Here is a 21594-nt window from a genome sequence, read left to right on the forward strand (position 1 = left end):
TGGGGCGATTCTGGGCTGGTGGACCGGAGAGGGTGTCACAGACCCTCAGGGACTGCCCCATGGACACCTCTGATTGGTGTTAACAGTGTGAACATTTTCCCCCGTCTTCAGTCACTTAGAATAACGACAGCCTCTGGGGTTGGGGCAGGCAAGGGTGGCCACATCATCCAAGCCCTCCCAGAGGCACTAATAGGCTTTTTTGCTCTAAAAATAAATACCGGCCCTTTTTTGGTCACAAATCCAGCATCTCAGCAGAAAACTGCCTGACGTGAAAAGTCCCCTAAGAAACTGCGTCTGCGTTTCAGGGGCTTTTCATTTTTTCTTCTTTTTTAAAGTGTAGATTGTGGGTGCTTCCTAAAGGCCTGCCTTCTTCTGGAACTGGAAGTGGGCTGTCGCCATGGGCAAGCCCTCGGGTGCCGGCTCCCCGCCCAATGTGGGAGCCCTGGCAGCTCTCCTCAGCTCCCTGGGCTTGAGCAGCTGTAACTGCCCCAGATTCGCTGTGGAAGCAGGGGCTAGCCCTGGCCTCACCAGAGCCTCCCGGGGCCTGCATTGATGCTCAGGAGTTCCTGGGCTGCTCTTGATCTTCTCTGGGCATCCAGCTTCCAGTCAAGCTCCGTTTGCCAAACAAACTATTCTGAGCTGCCCTTTGGCCTGCGCCTGTTGTGTTCCTGTTGCAGCCCTGCCTGGCTGAGATGGGAGCAGGCGGGAGAGCCTTCATGCCCAGATTCCCACAGGACAGTTGGGGAGCTGCTGGCATTGTCTTTCTGGGAAGATTGTGCTTTCTTGGACCAAATGGCAGCCTGGATTCCCAGTGTCAGGCCTGCATGCTGCCCCTGGCCCCCCCCCCCCCCACTGCGCATGCACACACAGTGTACATGGGCCATAGCCACAGGCCAGCTCTCCTCCAGGGTCCTTTCAATCTCACTGTCCAGGGACCCTCTCCTTCTTGCCCATGGGGCTTCCATCTGGCAGAGAGCGCTCAGGGCTTGTTGAACTTGAAAGCACATTAGACTTAAGCTGTCACCTGTGCTTGGTGCCCCAGGAACAGCCAGAGAGGACAGTGCCCACTCACTTCTCCTTGTTGGCAGCCTCCTGTGCAGGAAGTGCCAGCCGGGCCTCAACGCACCAGCTGGCTTATGGGTCCTGAGGAGGAGCCGGAGGCGGCCGCTCAGTGCAGGCGGGGACTCCTCTCCTCTGCCCTGACCTTACCTTCCATCCTGCCTCCTTTATTGGAGTGGGGCTGGGGGGTGGGCGGAATCAGTGTTTTAATCGGATTTTTAAAGAACATTTTATTTCTTTGTACAATTACCATCCTATGTAAAGATGAAATTTGTGTTGAGTTGAAGATTGTCATGGAATAAAGATCACACCGTACTTGAGGCCATCTTCATGTAACCCTTTCTAGAGAGTTTTGTGTGGGGGTGTCTTGGGGCTGGTGTGTTGTGAAGCTGTGCACTTCCTGTCTTGTCTTTTACTGGTAACTCCAACACAAGGCTCAGACCATGTGGGCCAGATGGGGCTACCTCTACCACCAGCCCCTTTAGTCATCTGGTCCTGGGGGTCTGCCGTGTACCTCTCACCTTCTCTCTCCCCCACTTGTTAGTCCTGCCTTGCCTGGGGGCCCCAGCACTTGCAAGGGGCCCTGGAGACAAGTCCCCAGGATATTACCTGTGGCCTTTCCAAGGCAGCTGAGACATGCCCCCTGGAATCCCCACAGGCCCTGCTGCACATTATCCCTATATCTCCTCCTATGGACCTCTGCTCACAGCCCACAGGCTGTGAGGTGTTAGAGTAGCTATCCCTCTTTTACAACTGAAAAAACAAGGTTTCTTCCAAGGCCACAAGACAATAGGCGAGCCCCAGCATGTCCTTCCCTTGCACACACACTTTCTCCCTCAACTCTGCATCTGGACACATCCCTGAGGCTTCTCCTAGTCAGACTTCACAGGGTGGCCCTGCTGCTTCCCACTACCTTCTGCCTCCTGCCCCAGGTCCCCTCCGAGGTATGCCTAGCATGCCCCTAGACACCATGGCTCCATCACCTCCTCACACCGGGATTAGTGCTGGGAGAGAAGCCGTGGCCTTTTCTTCCTGCTTCCCTAGTGTGCAGGGTCCCACTGGTCCTGTGTCCGCCAGCCTCTGCAGCCAGTGTTCCTCCCACTGCACCACAGCAGTCAGACTCCCTGTTGCCCTGACACTGCAAATCTACCCAAGCTTTCCCTTCTGGCATGTCTCACCCACAACAGTATCTCTCTCACCAGATGTCATACTCTGACCCAGAGCGTCCTGAGCCCTGTATGCAGGTTTGAGGTGGGGCCCCAGGTTCCCCCGTGTCCCCATTTGCACCCCCTGGTCATTTGTACAAGGACGTGTGTCTGTAGCTGCTGAGGTCTGTGTCTGTGTCTTGTCTCGCGTGGAGTGGTGAGCTCTTACAGGGCACAAGGTCTTTCCCCATCCCTTTTGGTGTCTTGCTGCACTGAGGGCCACGAGCCTCACAGAAGCTTAGCGTGGCCCTCCACGAAGCAGATCCAAGTGGAAGGAGCCTCGATTTGGGCAAAGCATGTGTCCTCCAACACCAGCAGCAAGAGGCAGCACCCTGGCAAGGAGCTCAGGCGAAGCCAGGCAGTGCCATGAAGTGCTTCTCAGTGACAGGAATCCAAAAGGCGCCATATCATGGGCCCGGCCTCCAATCTGGTGGCTGGCGACTGTGTGACCTGCCAGCCCGTGAGCACTGGCCAGGGCTCATGTCCCCCACTGGGGCTTGTACACCATCCATGTTTGGTGAGGGGACATCCAGCTGGCCGAAGTCCCTTAGTGTAAATCTCTGGAGTGGGGACAGAGGTGGGCACGCTGGCTCTCGAGTACACCTCCTAGGGGCAGACATACCCTGGACCCATCCACCCCACTGTGGTGCCAAGCTGTCGGCCCACAGGAACAAGGGCACATGCCGCCTTCTGTCTGCAGCATGGTGACTGTGTCCCAAAGCAGGGACTTCTGAGGTCCATCTACCTCTTTAGTTGCTGGTCATTCCCAGGGGGCCAGCCTGCTCCTTTTTTTCTTCCCGGAGTGGGCTCTCTGCATTCTCCCTTGCCGATATGTTCCTCACCGTCCTTTGGCTCTCGCCCCAGCTGAGCCTCTCTGCTTCCCCTTTGAGAATGGAAAGGAGTGGGCCTCAGAGGGCCATGCAGTTGGAAGCCCCTGTGAAGCTGTTTTTTAGCCATGTGACCCTAGACAAGTCCCCTCCCTTCTCAGAGCCCCTCTTTTCTCAACTGTCAGATGAATGTGACCGTTGCAGCCATCACAAGTTGTTGGAAAACTGAGCAGGTTGCCGTCCAGGCCATGCACTCAGTCCCTATAGTAAGTGACTGACCCTTGAGTAGTGGGAGGCGTTGGGCAAGCTCTCAGCTTCCAGTGCGGCTGTGGTGATCTGAAGCTTGGCAGGGGAAGCTTTTTCAGGCACAGTCCCTGCTAGGAAAAGCAGCAGGCAAGTGGGTAGGTGATGCCTCGCATGTCTCTCACTCCCCCGTGATGACCAACTTATCCCGCTTCGAACCCGCTGCCCTCTCTCAGGGTCACTGGTCCTTCTCCTGAACGTGCCCTGTTTTTTCCTCTTTCTCCATCCAAGGCCAGCTCACTCACCTTCTCCCCCAGAGCCTCACTACCTTCTCTTTTCCTCTGCAGAGATGGCTCCGAAGTCAAAAAAGAAGGGGCACCCCGGGAGGGAGCAGAAGAAGGTACATGGGCTCAGGGGGCATCCTCCATTATGTGGGACATTGGGTCTGGCCCTGGCCAGTTCTGCCTGCCTGACATCAGCCTGTCTGTCTGTCTTTCTATCTGCAGCACCATCATCACCACCATCAGCAGATGCAGCAGGCCCCGGCTCCTGTGCCCCAGCAGCCGCCCCCGCCTCCCCAGCAGCCCCCACCGCCTCCACCTCCGCAGCAGCAACAGCAGCCGCCGCCCCCGCCTCCCCCACCCTCCATGCCTCAGCAGGCAGCCCCGGCGATGAAGTCCTCGCCCCCACCCTTCATTGCCACCCAGGTGCCCGTCCTGGAGCCCCAGCTCCCAGGCAGCGTCTTTGACCCCATCGGCCACTTCACCCAGCCCATCCTGCACCTGCCGCAGCCCGAGCTGCCCCCTCACCTGCCCCAGCCGCCTGAGCACAGCACTCCACCCCATCTCAACCAGCACGCGGTGGTCTCTCCTCCAGGTGAGCCGTGGCCCATCCCGGTGTGGGCTGAGACCCCTTCCTGTCTCTGTTCGCCTCAAGACAGGTCTTGCATGAAGTTATTAACACGTTGATTCAGAAGATTTTTGTTTTTGTTTTTTAAACACCTGAGACATTTGAGTAACAATCTAGATGATTTTGACTTATTTCTCCTGCTGGGCCAGGCGTCATGTTAGATGAGAAAAGCTGCGACCCCTCTGCAGCTTTTCTAATCGGGGTTGGGGGATACACTCATGCAATGGGATTCCTCCCGTGGAACCTGGACAGCACTCACCTGGGGGATATGGGGACAGGGCCACCTTCTTGGGGGCCTGGGCAATGGCCAGGCAAGTGGGGGACTAAGCTCTGCACTGAGGTCTGAAGGGCCATTGTAAGCATGGGGAGCAGGAGCTGGGGACACAGCATAGGGCAGGACAGCACTGCCCTAAAGCCCTCTCTGGAAGCTGTTTGCTGCTCTGGAGTTTGTGGGAGACCACGGTAGGTGGGGAGGGAGTGCCGGTTTGAGGGAGGCTAGGAGGAGGCCACTGGAGTCCAGATGAGGTCAGGATGGAGCAAAAAGGCCAGGCTGGGCCACAGGTGCTCAGGCCTCACCGCCTCGGTATTGTGTCCTTCCAGCTTTGCACAACGCGCTGCCCCAGCAGCCATCACGGCCCAGCAACCGAGCCGCTGCCCTGCCTCCCAAGCCCGCCCGGCCCCCAGCCGTGTCACCAGCGTTGACCCAACCACCCCTGCTCCCACAGCCCCCCATGGCCCAACCACCCCAAGTATTGCTGGAGGATGAAGAGCCACCTGCCCCACCCCTCACCTCCATGCAGATGCAGCTGTACCTGCAGCAACTGCAGAAGGTGCAGCCCCCTACGCCGCTACTCCCTTCCGTGAAGGTGCAGTCCCAGCCCCCGCCCCCCCTGCCGCCCCCACCCCACCCTTCTGTGCAGCAGCAGCTGCAGCAGCAGCCGCCACCACCTCCGCCGCCCCAGCCCCAGCCCCCGCCCCAGCAGCAGCATCAGCCCCCTCCACGGCCCGTGCACTTGCAGCCCATGCAATTCTCCACCCACATCCAACAGCCCCCACCACCCCAGGGCCAGCAGCCCCCTCACCAGCCCCCGGGCCAGCAGCCACCCCCGCCACAGCCTGCCAAGCCTCAGCAAGTCATCCAGCATCACCATTCACCCCGGCACCACAAGTCAGACCCCTACTCAACCGGTAAGTGGCCCTCACCTATAGACTCTAGGGAGGCTGGTGCTGGGCCTGTAGTTTTGTCCTCAGGAAGCCGGAAGGGTTAACTCATGCTTTAGGCTGCAGTGGGTTCAGAGCTGAGCCTCAAAGTCTGGCTGTTTGGAGGGGGACTTGGAAGGGTCATTGGTGTTTTCTGCAGCGTGTTTATCAGGTGTCTGTCTTGCTTGTGAGTCGAGATCACCCAGAATAAGGCCCCTCTGGTCCCTTTTAGAACTTAGAGTCAGGAGCACGACAATGCTAGGTGACTTCTTGCTAGGTGGGGAAGCTAGGGGCCCAGGGTAGGCACCTGATCCTCCTCGAGGGGGTCAGGATATGCTTCCAAGAGGCAGTGATCACAGACAGGTAGCAGCTAACTTAGAAAGCAGAGTGAGTAGTGAAGTTCAGGGAGAGCCAGAACCATGGTGAGGAGCACTGAGCTGGAAGCTCAAAGGCAGCTCAGAGCCTGCCTGGGACCTGTCCTCGTCACCTGTTCCCAGCCTCCAGCCCAGTCCAGGCCACCCTTTTCCCATTGACAGCATTGGTCAGGCCACACCCTCTCTCCTTTTCTGGGCACTTAAGTGTCAGTAACTAAAATGTCCTGGCGGGCTCTGGCAGGGGACGTTCTGGTCAGTGCCTCCTGATGTGGTGCTGCAGGGTTAGGGTGGAGGGTCCTGGCCTCAGCAGTGTAGATGGTGCTGTCTGTCTTGGGTGTGTACCGGGTGCTACCTGCAAATCAGCAACAAGGCAGGGCTGTGATTACTCCTAACTCAACAAAAGCTGCTGGGTGCAGGCCGAGTGTGGTGGCTCACGCCTGTAATCCCAGCACTTTGGGAGACCAAGGCAGGTGGATCATCTGAGGTCAGGAGTTTCAAGACCAGCCTGACCAAGAAGGTGAAACCCTGTCTGTACTAAAAATACAAAAATTATCCAGGCGTGGTGGCAGGCACCTGTAATCCCAACCACTCGGGAGGCTGAGGCGGGAGAATCGCTTGAGTCTGGGAGGCGGAGGTTGCAGTGAACTGAGATCATGCCACTGGACTCCAGCCTGGGTGACAGATTGAGATTCCATCTCAAAAAAAAAAAAAAAAAAAAAGCTGCCAGGTGCCAAGTGGATCGCTGCGTGTCCTGAGCCAAGAACAGCTGCCTGTCCTCCCTGGGAAACACTGGTGTTGGGCCTCGCAGCTGTGCGGCTGTGCCTGTTCTCACATGAAGCAGGGCCAGGCTCCTGTTGGGGGTAATAGACAGGATGCAAGGCATTTAGTGCCAGCACTCGGGTGCAGTGAGCGCCTACCAGGACTGAGGCAGGTCTCCTCTAGCCAGCTATACTTCAGGTCCCTGACCCTGACTCGAGCCCCAACAGGCTAGGATGGGGCATCAAGAGGAGTGTGGATTGGGATCCTGCTGGGAGCTTCAGGTCAAAAGCCAAGTTGTTAGACTCCAAAGAGACTTAACAGGCATCCCTGGGCACCCTGCCAGCTTTCAGGAGCCATCCGTGAGCCACCCTCTGAACCCACCAGCAGGCAGGTGGTTTCTATAAACCACAGCCCCTGGAGCCTACTGTTGCCCAGGTCAGACTCAGCAGGTGCTGAAGGCGCTGCCCTAGGTGGGTGGGAAGCTGTTGCAGTCGTGTGCCTGTGGATCCCTGGCAGGCCAGACCTGGGGCCCTCCAGCACTTAATGGAGATGGCAGTGCCCAGAGTGGTCCCAATGTGCTAGAATTGAAGGAGACGTCAAGGCCAGGAAAACGAGCCACGCAGGGCAGTGGGCTGCGGGGACAGGGTGGGCCTGGCCACCATATGGGCTCCAAGCAGCTGCAATGTCTTCTGGCATTAGGAGTGGGTCCTGGCTCTAGAGAGGCAGGAGAATCGACCACACCTGGGGCATTGTGGTTTGCTCCAGGCCTATGAAAATAGGTGTCTCCAGCCAGCAGGACTCCTGGAGAACCCAAGGGTGCCTGTGCTGGCAGACGGTGGAAGGAGATGGGCGTGAGGCTAGGCTGGGAGCAAAAGCATTGCAGAGAGGCAACCTCCTTTGTGGACAGTGTGGCTTGTCCCGAGCTGGAGCTAGTCAGTGGGCTGTGAGGCCCCTTGCCTGCAGGGATTCCAGCAGAGAGAGGCCACGTGTTGGATGGGCAGGACTCAGCTCCTCCAGCTGCGCAGTCCTGAGGTGCTGGCTTACTATGATTCAGAGCCCAGTAGTCCCTGTGGCTGCTGGATCCTTCCCAGCCTTGGGTTGGATGCAGATGGCAGGCTGGTCTGTTTCCTAAAAGAGACAGCTCCAGGCCCTGTTCTGCCTGCTCCCCACTCGGCCCAGGTGGAGGCCAATTCCAGGCTTCCCTCTTCTGTGGGGCGTGCAGGCTGAGTGGGGAATTAGGACCATGGGGAGGGTCCTGAGCATCCCTACCCTCAGGACTGAGTCCTGCACCCTCTGCTGTCATCCACGTGGGCCAGGCTAGTTGGCAGGAACCCAGGCTGAGCTTTGTGGGGTTAAAAAGTATTAGGGCCCAGGCCCTGCCAAGCCCACATGTGTCAGGATCTGTGTTTGCCACAGCGTCCCAGATGGTTCTGATGCACACAGGAGGGTCAAACACCAGGACTGGTGCCACCAGGCTCCAGAAAGCCCTGCTGCACACTGAGTTATTCCCCACGTGCAGGGAGACACAGGGCACTCAGCCCTTTGGGGGAGCGGTCATGTCCTCACCAGGCCCAGTCACTTGCATGGGTCTTTACCTTCTTGAGCTGGGCTGATGGACCCTTGTCCCAGGGCCTGGGTGGCATGTGTAGGTTCTCCATCCAGCCCATCTTTTCCTTCCCGACAATTTTCTCAGGGCCCAAGTGGCCCAGGGCCAGCAGCTCTAAGCCAGCCCCTTGACACATTCCTTGTCCCCTCTCCTAGGTCACCTCCGTGAAGCCCCCTCCCCGCTTATGATACATTCCCCCCAGATGTCACAGTTCCAGAGCCTGACCCACCAGTCTCCACCCCAGCAAAACGTCCAGCCTAAGAAGCAGGTAACGGGCAGGGCTGGGCCATAGTCTCCAGGGCCAGGCGTGGACCGGGGCCGGGGGTGCCTGCTCACCTCACCAGCTGCTGTGCCTGTGCCATCCCAGGAGCTGCGTGCAGCCTCCGTGGTCCAGCCCCAGCCCCTGGTGGTGGTGAAGGAGGAGAAGATCCACTCACCCATCATCCGCAGTGAGCCCTTCAGCCCCTCGCTGCGGCCGGAGCCCCCCAAGCACCCGGAGAGCATCAAGGCCCCCGTCCATCTGCCCCAGCGTGAGTGCCCTCTCCGCCCACAGCCAGGGCTCAGGCCCCCAGGCCTATGTTGGACTTGAGCTTGCTGTGGGGCTGGTGGACTGTGCCCCGACGTGGGCCTGGGCTCATGGGCTGTTTATGTTCCAGGGCCGGAGATGAAGCCTGTGGATGTCGGGAGGCCTGTGATCCGGCCCCCTGAGCAGAACGCACCGCCACCGGGGGCCCCTGACAAGGACAAACAGAAACAGGAGCCGAAGACTCCGGTTGCACCCAAAAAGGTCGGGATGGAGGCCCATGGGTGTCACTTGCCCCTTGGCCATGAAAGGTGCCATGCTGGGCATGCCCCCTGCTATGCCCTTTGGGGACAGCAGACCCCTCACCCACTCCAACCTCTCTGTTCTGCAGGACCTGAAAATCAAGAACATGGGCTCCTGGGCCAGCCTAGTGCAGAAGCATCCAACAACCCCCTCCTCCACAGCCAAGTCATCCAGCGACAGCTTTGAGCAGTTTCGCCGTGCTGCTCGGGAGAAGGAGGAGCGTGAGAAGGCCCTGAAGGCTCAGGCCGAGCACGCTGAGAAGGAGAAGGAGCGGCTGCGGCAGGAGCGCATGAGGTGGGTGAGGGCTCTGGGCGGGGCATGGGGACTCCTGGGGCCACACCAGTTCCCAGGCTGACTGGGACCCTCTGCCCAGGAGCCGAGAGGATGAGGATGCGCTGGAGCAGGCCCGGCGGGCTCATGAAGAGGCTCGCCGGCGCCAGGAGCAGCAGCAGCAGCAGCAGCAGCGCCAGGAGCAACAGCAGCAGCAGCAGCAACAAGCGGCTGCGGTGGCTGCCGCAGCCACCCCCCAGGCCCAGAGCTCCCAGCCCCAGTCCATGCTGGACCAGCAGAGGGAGTTGGCCCGGAAGCGGGAGCAGGAGCGAAGACGCCGGGAAGCCGTGAGTCTGGAGTCCTGGTGGGGACCCTGGCCTAAGGGTTAGCTCTTGGGGGAGCTGGGAAAGGGGTACTGGAGCCTGGACAGGGAGGGGCAGCAGGGGAGCCCAGGCCCTGCTGGTCAGCGTGTGGTCATCTGGGCTCAAATGTAGGGGCCTGAGTGCTGTGTGTGAACGGGATGGGCGCTGTGAGGGGTCAGCCCTGGGGAGGGCAGTGGGTGTGAGGACTTGGAGCTGCAGGGTGGCTAGGTCACCTTCCTGACTCCCTCCTTCCTTTCTCCAGATGGCAGCTACCATTGACATGAATTTCCAGAGTGATCTATTGTCAATATTTGAAGAAAATCTTTTCTGAGCGCACCTAGGTGGCTTTTGACTTTGATTTTCTGGCAAAACATTGACTTTCCATAGTGTTAGGGGCGGCGGTGCAGGTGGGAGCAGTGGCCAGGGGATGCCTCAGGGCCTGGCCCTCCTGCATGCTGTGCCCGGGGCAGGCCTGACGGGCAGCTGAGGATTGCAGAGCCTGTCTGCCTTACGGCCAGTCGGACAGACGTCCCGCCACCCACCACCCCGCACAGGACGTCTGCTCAGCGCACGCCTTGTTACAAGCAAGTGCCGGCTGGACCCAAGCCCTGCATCCCCATGTGCGGGGCAGAGGCCCTTCTCTCCGCCAAATGTCTACACAGTATACACAGGACATCGTTGCTGCCGCCACCGTGACTGGTTTTCTGTCCCCAAGAACGTGACGTTCGTGACATCCTGCCCGCCAGGAGTCCTTCCCCACACCCCAGCAATCGCCGCCCGCTCTCAGGAGGCCAGGGCAGGCCTGCGTGGGCTGGAAGCGGGCGAGGCCAGCCCACCCCCTCGCTGGCACTGACTTTGCCTTGAACAGACCCCCCCGACCCTCCCCCACAAGCCTTTAATTGAGAGCCGCTCTCTGTAAGTGTTTGCTTGTGCAAAAGGGAATAGTGCCGTGGAGGTGTGTGTGTCCATGGCATCCGGAGCGAGGCGACTGTCCTGTGTGGGTAGCCCTCGGCCGGGGAGTGAGGCCGCCAACCAAAGTCAGTTCCTTCCCACCTGTGTTTCTGTTTTTTTTTTTTTTTTCTATATATATTTTTTGTTGAATTCTATTTTATTTTTAATTCTCTCTTCTCCTCCAGACACAATGGCACTGCTTATCTCCGAAATGGTGTGATCGTCTCCTCATTGAGCAGCGGCTGCCACCGCGCTGTGGGTAGTGTGTGACCGTGGCTGTACTGTATAGTGAACATAGTTGGCATACCTTTGTTTGAAGTTTGTTGGTGACTCCACCAAACTGGTGTAAAGAAAAAAGCTCAAAAAAATCCACAAAAAAGACAAAACACACAAAAAAATCCTGCCTATATTTTACTCAGTTTCAAACTTTATTAGTCTATTTTTAATTATAAAACCAGAAAGCTGCGATTTCTTTTCCTTCCCCTCCCCCACCCCACCCATTTGTTGGCTTTTTTGTTTTTTAATGTCAGATCTGTTGAGTTGGTTTTTTTTTGTTGTTGTTGGTTTTGTTTTTTTACTGAGAAAGGAAGGGCCAAGGGATGAGGTGGGCACCAGACCCTGGGGGCGCCACAGACTGCGACTCCCCCACCTGGCGCCCAGCCCTGACCAGCTGGCCGTTCCTGCCTGTGCTTTCTTTTTTTTTTTTTTTTTTTTTTTTAATTTTATAATTGGACCCCTTGGTGAGGTTACGCGTGCCATGAGAACCCACTCTACACCACGACGCTGGTGCCTCAGTGTTGGCCAAACTCTGGAGTCACTGACTGGTTTGACTTTCATACGGTGAATATGCATTTGGTCTGTACTGATCATGGAATAAACACATCTCTCTTTTTTAATGCTGGCGTCTCCCTGACATTTCTTTGTGAACTGTTGCCTAGGCTAGGCCCAGGGGATCCCCTGGACCCCAGACCACCTCTGTACAGGATCTACCGCCAGGGGTTACCTAGCCCCTCTCCTGTGACCTGTCCCTGTCTGCCCTGGGCAGGAGCCATGCAGGGTCATACCAACCACCCCAAGCTGAAGCTGTGACACAGAGCCCAGTACCCATCCTTGTAGACCCTGGCCGAGGTGGAGGGTGTACTCCAGCAGAACCCTGGCCAAACTCCAGACAGTATTCTTCCCCTCCACGCTACTCCATCCTGTCTCCCATTCACCAAAGGTCTTGGGCCACTTCTACCTTGCCTGCCTCAACCTAACTCCTCCTTTCATTTAAGCTCAGGGTTAACCAGATATTCTTAGATAAGTCTACGTCCCCCAAAATAGAATCCTAACCCCCCATGCATATACACACACACGTGCACATTGCTGCCCCAGAACGCCCACAGGTGGCCACCCTGCCTGTGTGCCCACCTGTGTATGCACATGCCCCAGCCACAAGGCACGGGTGACGGCCAAGAAGAGCCCCTAAGATGTAAGATACAAGTATATAATTTATATGTATGTAGAGACAAACTGAAACATTTCCAGCACTGTTTATTAACCTACATCCCCTCTTTTTGACCTTTCAAGGTCCTTTATTGTCTTTGGATCTGCCAAATCTCCCTGTGAGGGTGTGGTTCAGGCATCCAGCCAGAGGCCCCCCCACTTCCTCTTTGTCCCTGCCCACTGAGGCACTTCCTCATATACCACTGTGCCGCTTCAAGTGTGACGTATTTAGGTTCTTTGGGGTTTCTTCCATCTCATCCCACCCCCTCAATTGTTGTTCCTTGTTTTGTTCAGACACTTCCCCAGGCTGGGTCCAACTGCTGAGCTGGATAGTTTTCTCTGCACCTTCCTGCTGAAGATTTAACTCTGCCATGGCCTTCTCCACACCTCCCTGATGGGTGTCTCTCTAACTGGGTTGTAATTAGAACTGGGATCTATTTAATTTCTCCAGCCATTTCCCAACCCTTCCCACAGTACTAGAAATCTTAGTCCTATACCAGAGTAAGAGGTGTGTACAAGCCCCCACTGTACTGTATGCACGGATCGCTTGGCCAATAATTATGTCAGTGAATCTGAGACTTGTATTAAACACTTTAGACATTTGTAGAAGGGAATTCATAGAGTTTTCACTTATATACGAAAGGTTTTTTTTTTTGTGCAGTTCTCATTGCAAAAATAAACATTTGTACTGAATATAAAGTTACTCTCCTGTGACGACTGCTGTCTTTTTGTTTGAGGGTAGACAGGAGAAGCGGGGGAGGTGAGGGCGGGGGGTCAGTGATGTGTAGCAGAGGAAGGGAGATTCCCAAGACATGCACCACCCATGTGGCCAGATTAGCGGAGTCAGGAGGGAGAGATCCTGGGAACATCAAATTGTGAGAGAATTGATTTAATGGAAGGTATAAAAGAAAAAGCTGCCAGGCACGGTGACTCACGCCTGTAATCCCAGCACTTTTGGGAGGCCGAGGTGGGAGGATCGCTTGAGGTCAGCAGTTAGAGACTAGCCTGGCCAACGTGGTGACACCCCATCTCTTGAAAAATACAAAAATTTAGCTGGGTGTGGTGGCACACGCCTGTAGTCCCAGCTACTCTGGAGGCTGCGACAGGAGAATCGCTTGAACCCTGAGGCGGAGGTTGCAGTGAGCCGAGATCATCACACCACTGCATTCCAGCTTGGGTGATACGGTGAGACTCCCAACTGGGAAAAAAAAAAAAAACGCTTTGATAAAGCTTTGATGTAGGCTAATCACACAACAAAAGAAAGGTAGTGGTTAAGTAGTCCAGGGAGAACAAAAGTTTGTACACTATGGATAATGTAATCATACAGGTCTATTCAGCTCTGAGATGCGTTGTTTACTGAGGCAGAACATAAACCACTATTCACCTTTAAGTAGCAACTTCATGGACTTAATTATGGTCCCAGGACAGTAATGTTTAGCAGCCTTGACAGTTCAAAGGTATATGGATAAAAGTGGGAGGTGGAAAGGGGCAAGAGGTGACAAGTGGAGTGTTTTTAAAGGAAACTAATAGGGAAACAAAAAACAGCATGTCCAGGGGTAGTGATGTGAGCAAGTCGTGGCTAATGTCATACACTGATTAAGTCAAGAAATAGAGGCGGGGCATGGTGGCTCACATCTGTAATCCCACTTTGGGAGGTGGAGGCTTGAGGATCTCTTGAGGCCAGGAGTTTGAGACCAGCCTGGACAATATAGCAAGTCCTCTCTATGAAAAGTTTTTGAAAAATTAGCTGAGTGTGGTGGCACAGGCCTGTAGTCCCAACGACAGGTTGTAGTGTTTGAGCCCAGGAGTTCGAGGCTGCAGTGAGCTATGATCGAAACCCCATCTGAAAGAAATAAAATGCTAAAAACGTTCCAGTGGCTGCTTCCGGGAGGAAGGGTAGGTGTAGCCACAGATTGCTGCCTTTTTCCCCTACATCTTTATGGATGGCTGTTTAACAGGATGTATGTCTTAGGCAAATGACTTCATCCTCGAATTTCAGGTTCATGATCTCCAGGGATGTGATTATGCTACTTAATAGGGTTGCTATACGGGTTAAGTGATGGGTGTCCCTAAAATGTTCAAGAATATCGGGAGAAGGTTGCAAAATAGGCGGAAGAAGCTGGCTGTTTTTTTTTGTTTGTTTTTTGTTTTGTTTTTTTTTTTTTGAGTCGGAGTCTCGCTCTGTCGCCCAGGCTGGAGTGCAGTGGCGCAATCTCGGCTCACCGCAACCTCTGCCTCCTGGGTTCACGCCATTCTCCTGCCTCAGCCTGCCGAGTAGCTACAGGCGCCGCCGCCACGCCCGGCTAATTTTTTTGTATTTGTTTGTTTGTTTAGTAGAGACGGGGGTTTCACCATGTTAGCCAGGATGGTCTCGATCTCCTGACCTCGTGATCCGCCCGCCTCGGCTTCCCAAAGTGCTGTGATTCCAGGCGTGAGCCACCGCGCCCGGCCAGAAGCTGGCTTCTTGCAGGGACAGCAGGGCCGCAAGGCTCTGTGACTCTAGGCCCCATCACACCCGGCCCTGTCCCACTTCCTTTTTCGGCCAGAACCCCAGAACCCCAGTCATTCAATAGGTCGGGTCCTCCTCGGGGGAACCAGGCCTGCCCTCTAGGAATCAGGGTATCCCCGCCTCCTTGGCCAGCTCTCGGAGCCTGGGACTCAACACCTGCCGATTGGCTCCCGGGCCAGGACCTGTCGCTTGGGCATCAGTGGCCGCCGCCGTCCAATCACAGACGTACAGGGGCGGGCGTGAGGGCCTGTTGGACCAGCAGGAGGACGGCGACGGGCCGAGGCCGCTGGACCCGCCGTTGGAACCACAGCTGGGTGAAGTCAGTGCCGCTAGGTCTGTGGAGCCAGACCCAGGGGAGAGTCGCGCGCTCCGGGGTGGGGAGCACCAGGCGGGCGTCGGCCGGGCCTCCCGAAGCCTCCTCAAGCCGTTAATACCGCCCGCCCCTCCCTCCTAGTCCTACATCTGGCATTGCCTGTTCCTCTTTTTCGGCTTCCAGGCCCGCCCGATCCGCCATATTAGGTCCCGGCCTCGCCCTCCGTCTCATTGGCCCCCCCCAACCCAGGCCGACCCTCAGCTCTTTGGCCCAGGCTCCCGCCTTCTCCGCCCAACGTTAGGCGTCACCTTCTCTAGGATCAACCCTCTCCCCGCCCACCTGCATAAGCCACGCCTACCACTCAAACTCTCTGGCTTGTAGGCCGCACCTACTCTGCATATGCCCCGCCCCTCACTCCAGGTGCCGCCCACTTAACTGAGGATCCAGGATCCCCTCCTTAAGGTTTGGGCTCGGAATTGCCTTTATTTTTTCTTGAGATGGAGTTTCCCTGTTGTCACCCAGGCTGGAGTGCGGTGGCGCGATCTGAGCTCACCGCAACCTCCACGTCCCGGGTACAAGCGATTCTCCTGCCTCAGCCTCCCAAGTAACTGGGATTACAGGCGCCCACCACCACGCCCAGCTAAGTTTTGTATTTTTAGTAGAGACGGGTTTCACCACATTGACCAGGCTGGTCTCGAGCTCTTGACCACAGGTGATCCGCCCGCCTTGGCCTACCAAAGTGCTGGGCTTACAGGGATGAGCCACCGCGCCCGGGTCGGAATTGCCTTCTTTAGACCCTCGCCCACCTGCTGCTGAGTCCTCCTGGGCCCCGCCGCAGTCGTAAGCCCCGCACACGCCCTGCTAGGCCCCGCCCATTTATTTCCCCCCTTTCCAACCCCTTCCTCCCCAGCCTCCGCACCCTACCCTTGTTTCCTGTCCCTGTCGCGCCCAGGTGTTTACCTGGCACTCAGGTGAGTCGTGTGCTCGGGCGGTTTCGGTCGGAGCCGCCCGCCTCTTCCCTCAGTGCGTCCCACAAACCCCGACGGCACGGAGGGGCCCCAGGCCAAAGGCGGTGGGCCCCTGAGCCCTGACACCGCCCTGCCACTGCTGCAGGTGACCCCGGCCGGCAGCGCCGCCGTGGTCCCGGAGCGCAGCAACATGCCCGAGCTGGTGGTAACCGCGCTGCTGGCGCCGTCGCGCCTGTCGCTGAAGCTGCTGCGCGCCTTCATGTGGAGCCTGGTGTTCTCGGTGGCGCTGGTGGCCGCGGCGGTCTACGGCTGCATAGCGTTCACGCACGTGCTGTGCCGGCCCCGGCGCGGCTGCTGCGGACGCCGTCGGAGCGCGTCCCCCGCCTGCCTGAGCGACCCCTCGCTGGGCGAGCACGGTTTCCTGAACCTCAAGGTGATCGCACGGGGGCGCTATCGGGGCTGCGGGGTCGCGTGGGGTCGAGACGGTTCAAGCCTCGGGAGGGGGGGGTTCCCTAGGCTTCAGGCCGTGCCCTCCCCCTAGAGCTCGGGCCTGCGTCTGCACTATGTCTCGGCTGGACAAGGCAACGGACCCCTCATGCTGTTTCTGCACGGCTTCCCTGAGAACTGGTACGTCTGGGGCCCAGGGGCCTGAGGCGCACGGGACTCCGGGGGCAGGTGGAGCTTGGGTTCCCAAGAGTCAGGGGGAGGGCTGCGTAGATCGGGACAAGCTGAACATAGATGGGGACAGGGGTACTGGCCAGCATACCTAGGATCCCTAGGCCCTGAAGGGACAGGACAAAGGGGTATTGAGGTTGATTGAGGCTCCCTGGATTCAGGGTGTAGTTGGCTTCAGCCTCAGGCTCTGCCTCTGCCTGGGATTCCTCATCCTCCTTTTAGGGGAAGTTTAGAGCAGGAAGGAGGGGTTGCCAATGGTTGCTGATGGGCGTAGGGTGCAGGTGCAACCTGAGGGCCCTGACTCAGCCTCTCTCCCCCACCCGCCTGGCAGGTTCTCCTGGCGTTACCAGCTCCGGGAGTTCCAGAGCCGCTTCCATGTTGTGGCTGTGGATTTGCGAGGTTACGGCCCCTCAGATGCACCCCGGGATGTGGACTGCTACACGATCGACCTGTTGCTGGTGGACATCAAGGATGTCATCCTAGGCCTGGGTGCAGACATACCCCCATCCTAGGCGTGGCCTCCCTCATCCTGCACACACACATACCCCCACTTTCTCCTTGCTGGAACCTACTTCCCCCACCCCTGCTTCAGTCCTACCAGGCACCTCACTTATGCCAGCTCCTTGGATTCCCACAGGTTACTCCAAGTGCGTCCTTGTGGCCCATGACTGGGGTGCCCTCCTTGCCTGGCATTTCTCCATCTACTACCCATCCCTGGTCGAGCGGATGGTTGTGGTCAGTGGTGCCCCCATGTCGGTGTACCAAGGTGTGTGTGGGAGTCTGGGACACTGGGATGTACTTGTGTGCAAGGGGGCAGGTACATGTGTATGTGTTTGCAATTCTCTGTATACCTGTCAACACATCAGGGGCCGAGGGTGCAGCAATCAACCCAGGTCCCTTCCGTTGTGGAGCTCCTCACTCGGAAATTAATGACACGCTAGACCCAGTGGCTCACACCTATAATCCAAGCCCTGTGGGCCGCTAAGGTGGGAGGATCACTTGAGGCCAGGAGTTCAAGACCAATCTGGTCAACATAGCAAGACCCCAACTGTCTCTCCAAAAAAAAAAAAAAAAAAATTGGCATTGGTGGTGCACGCCTGTAGTCCCAGCTACTCGGGAGGCTGATGCAGGAGAATCTCCTGAACCCAGGAGATGGAGGTTGCAGTGAGCTGAAATCATGCCATTGCACTCCAGCCTACGCAACAAGAGCAAAACTCCATCTCAAAAAATAAATATAGGCCGGGCGCGGTGGCTCAAGCCTGTAATCCCAGCACTTTGGGAGGCCGAGGCGGGCAGATCACGAGGTCAGGAGATCGAGACCATCCTGGCTAACACGGTGAAACCCCGTCTCTACTAAAAAATACAAAAATCTAGCCGGGCGAGGTGGCGGGCGCCTGTAGTCCCAGCTACTTGGGAGGCTGAGGCAGGAGAATGGCGTAAACCCGGGAGGCGGAGCTTGCAGTGAGCTGAGATCCGGCCACTGCACTCCAGCCCGGGCGACAGAGCGAGACTCCGTCTCAAAAAAAAAAAAATAAATAAATAAATATATAAAATAAAATATGGTCAGGCATGGTGGCTCTCGCCTGTAATCCCTGCACTTTGGGAGGCCAAGGCCTGTGGATCGCTTGAGCCCAGAAGTTCAAAACCGGCCTGGCCAACATGGTGAAACCCCGTCTCTACCAAAAATACAAAAAATCAGCCAGGCATGGTGGTGCACACCTGTAGTCTCAGCTACTCGGGAGGCTGAGGTAAGAGCATCGCTTGAACCTGAGAAGTGGAGGTTGCAGTGAGCCAAGATTGTACCACTGCACTCCAGCCTGGACGACAGAGTAAGACTCTGTCTCAAAAATAAAATAAAATAAAATAAAATAAAATAAAATAAAATAAAAATCAATCACAATACACTTAGGACTAATCCACATTTTTTTATAGCACTTACAGTAACAAGGAACGTGCACACAGTAACCTACTTAAGGCTCCTGGGCTTGTGAAGGTTGTGTTATCCCCATGTTCCAGCTGGAGGAAACTGAGGCTGGGGAGGTTAACAATGTCTATCATATCACCTGATGTTAATACTCAGCATTGTGGTCATAACTGTGCTCTCTCTCTTTCTCTCTTTTGTTGTTTTCTTTCCTTTTCTTTTCTTTTTTTTTTTTGAGACAGAATCTTGCTCTGTCACCAGGCTGGAGTGCAGTGGCGTGATCTCAGCTCACTGCAACCTCCGCCTCCCAGGTTCAAGCGATTCCCCTGCCTCAGCCTCCCAAGTAGCTGGAATTACAGGCCACCACACCAGGCTAATTTTTTGTATTTTAGTAGAGACGGGGTTTCACCATGTTGGCCAAGATGGTCTCAATCTCCTGACCTCATGATCTTCCCAAAGTGCTGGAATTACAGGCATGAGCCACCATGCCCAGCAACTCTTTTTTTCTTGAGTTGGAGTCTCGCTCTGTGCAGTGCAATGGCACAATGTCAGCTCATGGCAACCTCCACTCACGGCAACCTCCGCCTCTCAGGTTCAAGTGATTCTCTTGCCTCAGCCTCCTCAGTAGATGAAACTACAGACGTGTGCCACCATACCCGGCTAATTATTTTGTATTTTTAGTAGAGACGGGATTTCACCATGTTGGCCAGGCTGGTCTTGAACTCCCGGGCTCAAGCGATCTGCCGGCCTTGGCCTCCCAAAGTACTGGGATTACAGGAGTGAGCCGCCATGTCTAGCAACCTCTACCTCCTGGGTTCAAGTGACTCTCCTTCCTTAGCCTCCAGAGTAGCGGGGACTACAGACACACGCCACCACGCCCGGCTAATTTTTGTATTTTTAGTGGCGATGGGGTTTCATTATGTTGCCCAGGTTAGCGTCTAACTCCTGACCTCAAGAGATCTATCCGCCTTGACCTCCCAAAGTGCTGGGATTACAGGCGTGAGCCACCGCGCCCGGCCTCCATATATATATATATATATTTTGGTAGATACAGGGGTCTCCTTAAGTTGCTTTAGGATGAACAGAGAGTTTTGTCTGCGTCTTTCACTGCTGTATCTAGAACAAGGCCTAGCATGCAGTCGTTGCTCAATAAGTGTTAGCTGAATAAAGCAGAAGAAATGCACCCTGGCGGCCGGGCGCGGTGGCTCAAGCCTGTAATCCCAGCACTTTGGGAGGCTGAGACGGGCGGATCACGAGGTCAGGAGATCGAGACCATCCTGGCTAACACGGTGAAACCCCGTCTCTACTAAAAATAAAAAAAAAAAAACTAGCCGGGCGTGGTGGCGGGCGCCTGTAGTCCCAGCTACTCGGGAGGCTGAGGCAGGAGAATGGCGTGAACCCGGGAGGCGGAGCTTGCAGTGAGCTGAGATCCGGCCACTGCACTCCAGCCTGGGCGACAGAGCGAGACTCCGTCTCAAAAAAAAAAAGAAATGCACCCTGGCCTGGGCAGGGGAAGCACACCAGTGGATATGGGGGTTCCCAGGAGATGCCCCCATCCTGTGGATAGTGAAACATGGCAGGAGAGAATGTAGCTGGTGCCCATGCCAGGAGGGGTGTCTGGTACCTTCACAGACCCAGGCAGGCAGCAGTGGCATTCCTGAGGCTTGTGTGCCTGACCTGGGTGTGTGTAGGGGTGCAGGTGTGTGGGGCCATCCCAGGGGCAGGCCTTACATCTCTCCCCTAACCCTTCTATCCCAGACTATTCCCTGCACCACATCAGCCAGTTCTTCCGTTCCCACTACATGTTCCTGTTCCAGCTGCCCTGGCTGCCCGAGAAGCTGCTGTCTATGTCTGACTTCCAGGTACAGAGGGTACAGGTTGAAGGGAGGAGGGAAGCAGGTCAGGGCTGGGCAGACTGGGCACCGAAGCCAGAGTCCTGCTGTGTACCTAGATTCTGAAGACCACCCTCACCCACCACAAGACAGGCATCCCACGCTTGACCCCCAATGAGCTCGAGGCCTTCCTTTATAACTTCTCTCAGCCTGGTGGCCTCATTGGGCCCCTTAACTACTACCGAAACCTCTTCAGGTAAGACCAGATGCCAAGCATGAACTTGGGAGATTTGCAGGGGCTGGGAGTGGGGGTGGGAGGCAGCCATCCTTCTGCCTATCTGTCTGCCTGTCTGTCTGTCCTGGCCACAGGAACTTCCCCTTGGAACCCCAGGAGCTGGCCACACCCACATTGCTGCTGTGGGGGGAGAAGGACACTTACCTGGAACAGGGGCTGGTGGAAGCCATCAGCAGCCGCTTTGTGCCAGGCCGCTTGGAGGCCCACATCCTGCCAGGCATGGGGCATTGGATCCCACAGAGCAACCCCCAGGAGATGCACCAGTACATGTGGGTCTTCTTACAAGACCTGCTGGACTAGTGGCCCTTGCTGGCCTGCCCAGGAGGCATGGATACTCAGGAAGGAACACACATATCTGCGTGTGCCTGGGAGTCCATACAATGTCCATACATGGGTGGACTCTTGAATCGCTCATACGTATGGGACTCCTGGATCTCACACAGGTGCACCTATGGGTGCCTTGGGACACACCAACCCCTGTACTCACACACAGGCATGGATGCATGCATGTGTAAAATCACTTCGACCCTCGGAACTGGGTATACCTCTCCTCCAGTGGAGCCAGATGCCAAGGGGCCTCACTCTGCTCTTTGCCAAAGTTGGTTCTCTGCCATAGCTGCAAAAACCTTAAACCCTGACCTTCCTGTCCCTGCCTTCCACCTCCTGCCTGGGTCTTCAGCTCAGTGCTACTCTAAATACGATACTGCTGACCACATTTGGCTACTTCAACTTAAATGTATGTTAATTGAAATGAAATACAATGAAAATGCAGTGCTCAGTCACACCAGCTGGATTTCTTTTTTTTTTCCCCTTGAGACAGAGTCTTGCTCTGTTGCCCAGGCTGCATGGAGTGCAATGGATGCAGTCTCGGCTCACTGCAGCCTCCACCTCCTGGGTTCCAGCGATTCTTGTGCCTCAGCCTCTCGAGTAGCTGGGACTACATGTGCGTCACCAGGCCTGACTAATTTTTGTATTTTCAGTAGAGATGGGGTTTTACCATGTTGG

The 21594-nt window shown here is 56.2% G+C and overlaps 2 protein-coding genes across 5 annotated transcripts in view; both read left to right on the forward strand.

Annotated features, from left to right (window-relative positions):
• The window catches only part of BRD4 (bromodomain containing 4), a 99547-nt gene extending 86772 nt beyond the window's left edge, over positions 1 to 12775 (forward strand). Inside the window, 8 exon segments of the mRNA XM_030935104.1 lie at positions 3682 to 3734; positions 3841 to 4210; positions 4844 to 5431; positions 8338 to 8712; positions 8839 to 8969; positions 9097 to 9302; positions 9382 to 9625; positions 9903 to 12775. Of these exon segments, the coding sequence (XP_030790964.1) occupies positions 3682 to 3734; positions 3841 to 4210; positions 4844 to 5431; positions 8338 to 8712; positions 8839 to 8969; positions 9097 to 9302; positions 9382 to 9625; positions 9903 to 9971 (2036 nt within the window). The 3' untranslated portion in view covers positions 9972 to 12775.
• Positions 12776 to 14688: 1913 nt separating this feature from the next.
• EPHX3 (epoxide hydrolase 3) lies at positions 14689 to 21371 on the forward strand. Of its 4 annotated transcripts, none has more exons than XM_030934975.1 (8): positions 14689 to 14918; positions 15923 to 16299; positions 16408 to 16493; positions 16873 to 17030; positions 17179 to 17307; positions 20221 to 20324; positions 20414 to 20550; positions 20664 to 21371. In XM_030934975.1, the coding sequence occupies exons 2-8, from the start codon at positions 16057 to 16059 to the stop codon at positions 20887 to 20889; spliced, it is 1083 nt and encodes a 360-aa protein (XP_030790835.1). In that variant the 5' UTR covers positions 14689 to 14918; positions 15923 to 16056; the 3' UTR covers positions 20890 to 21371. The 4 variants fall into 4 exon arrangements, with proteins under 4 accessions (XP_030790835.1, XP_030790836.1, XP_010359841.1 ...); XM_030934976.1 differs by having other exon boundaries at positions 14689 to 14904; positions 16012 to 16299; XM_010361539.2 differs by having other exon boundaries at positions 14690 to 14918; positions 16012 to 16299.
• The last annotated feature ends 223 nt before the right edge of the window (positions 21372 to 21594 follow it).

The sequence above is a fragment of the Rhinopithecus roxellana genome, chromosome 8 (genome assembly GCF_007565055.1).
Source record: "Rhinopithecus roxellana isolate Shanxi Qingling chromosome 8, ASM756505v1, whole genome shotgun sequence".
Lineage (NCBI taxonomy): Eukaryota > Metazoa > Chordata > Mammalia > Primates > Cercopithecidae > Rhinopithecus > Rhinopithecus roxellana.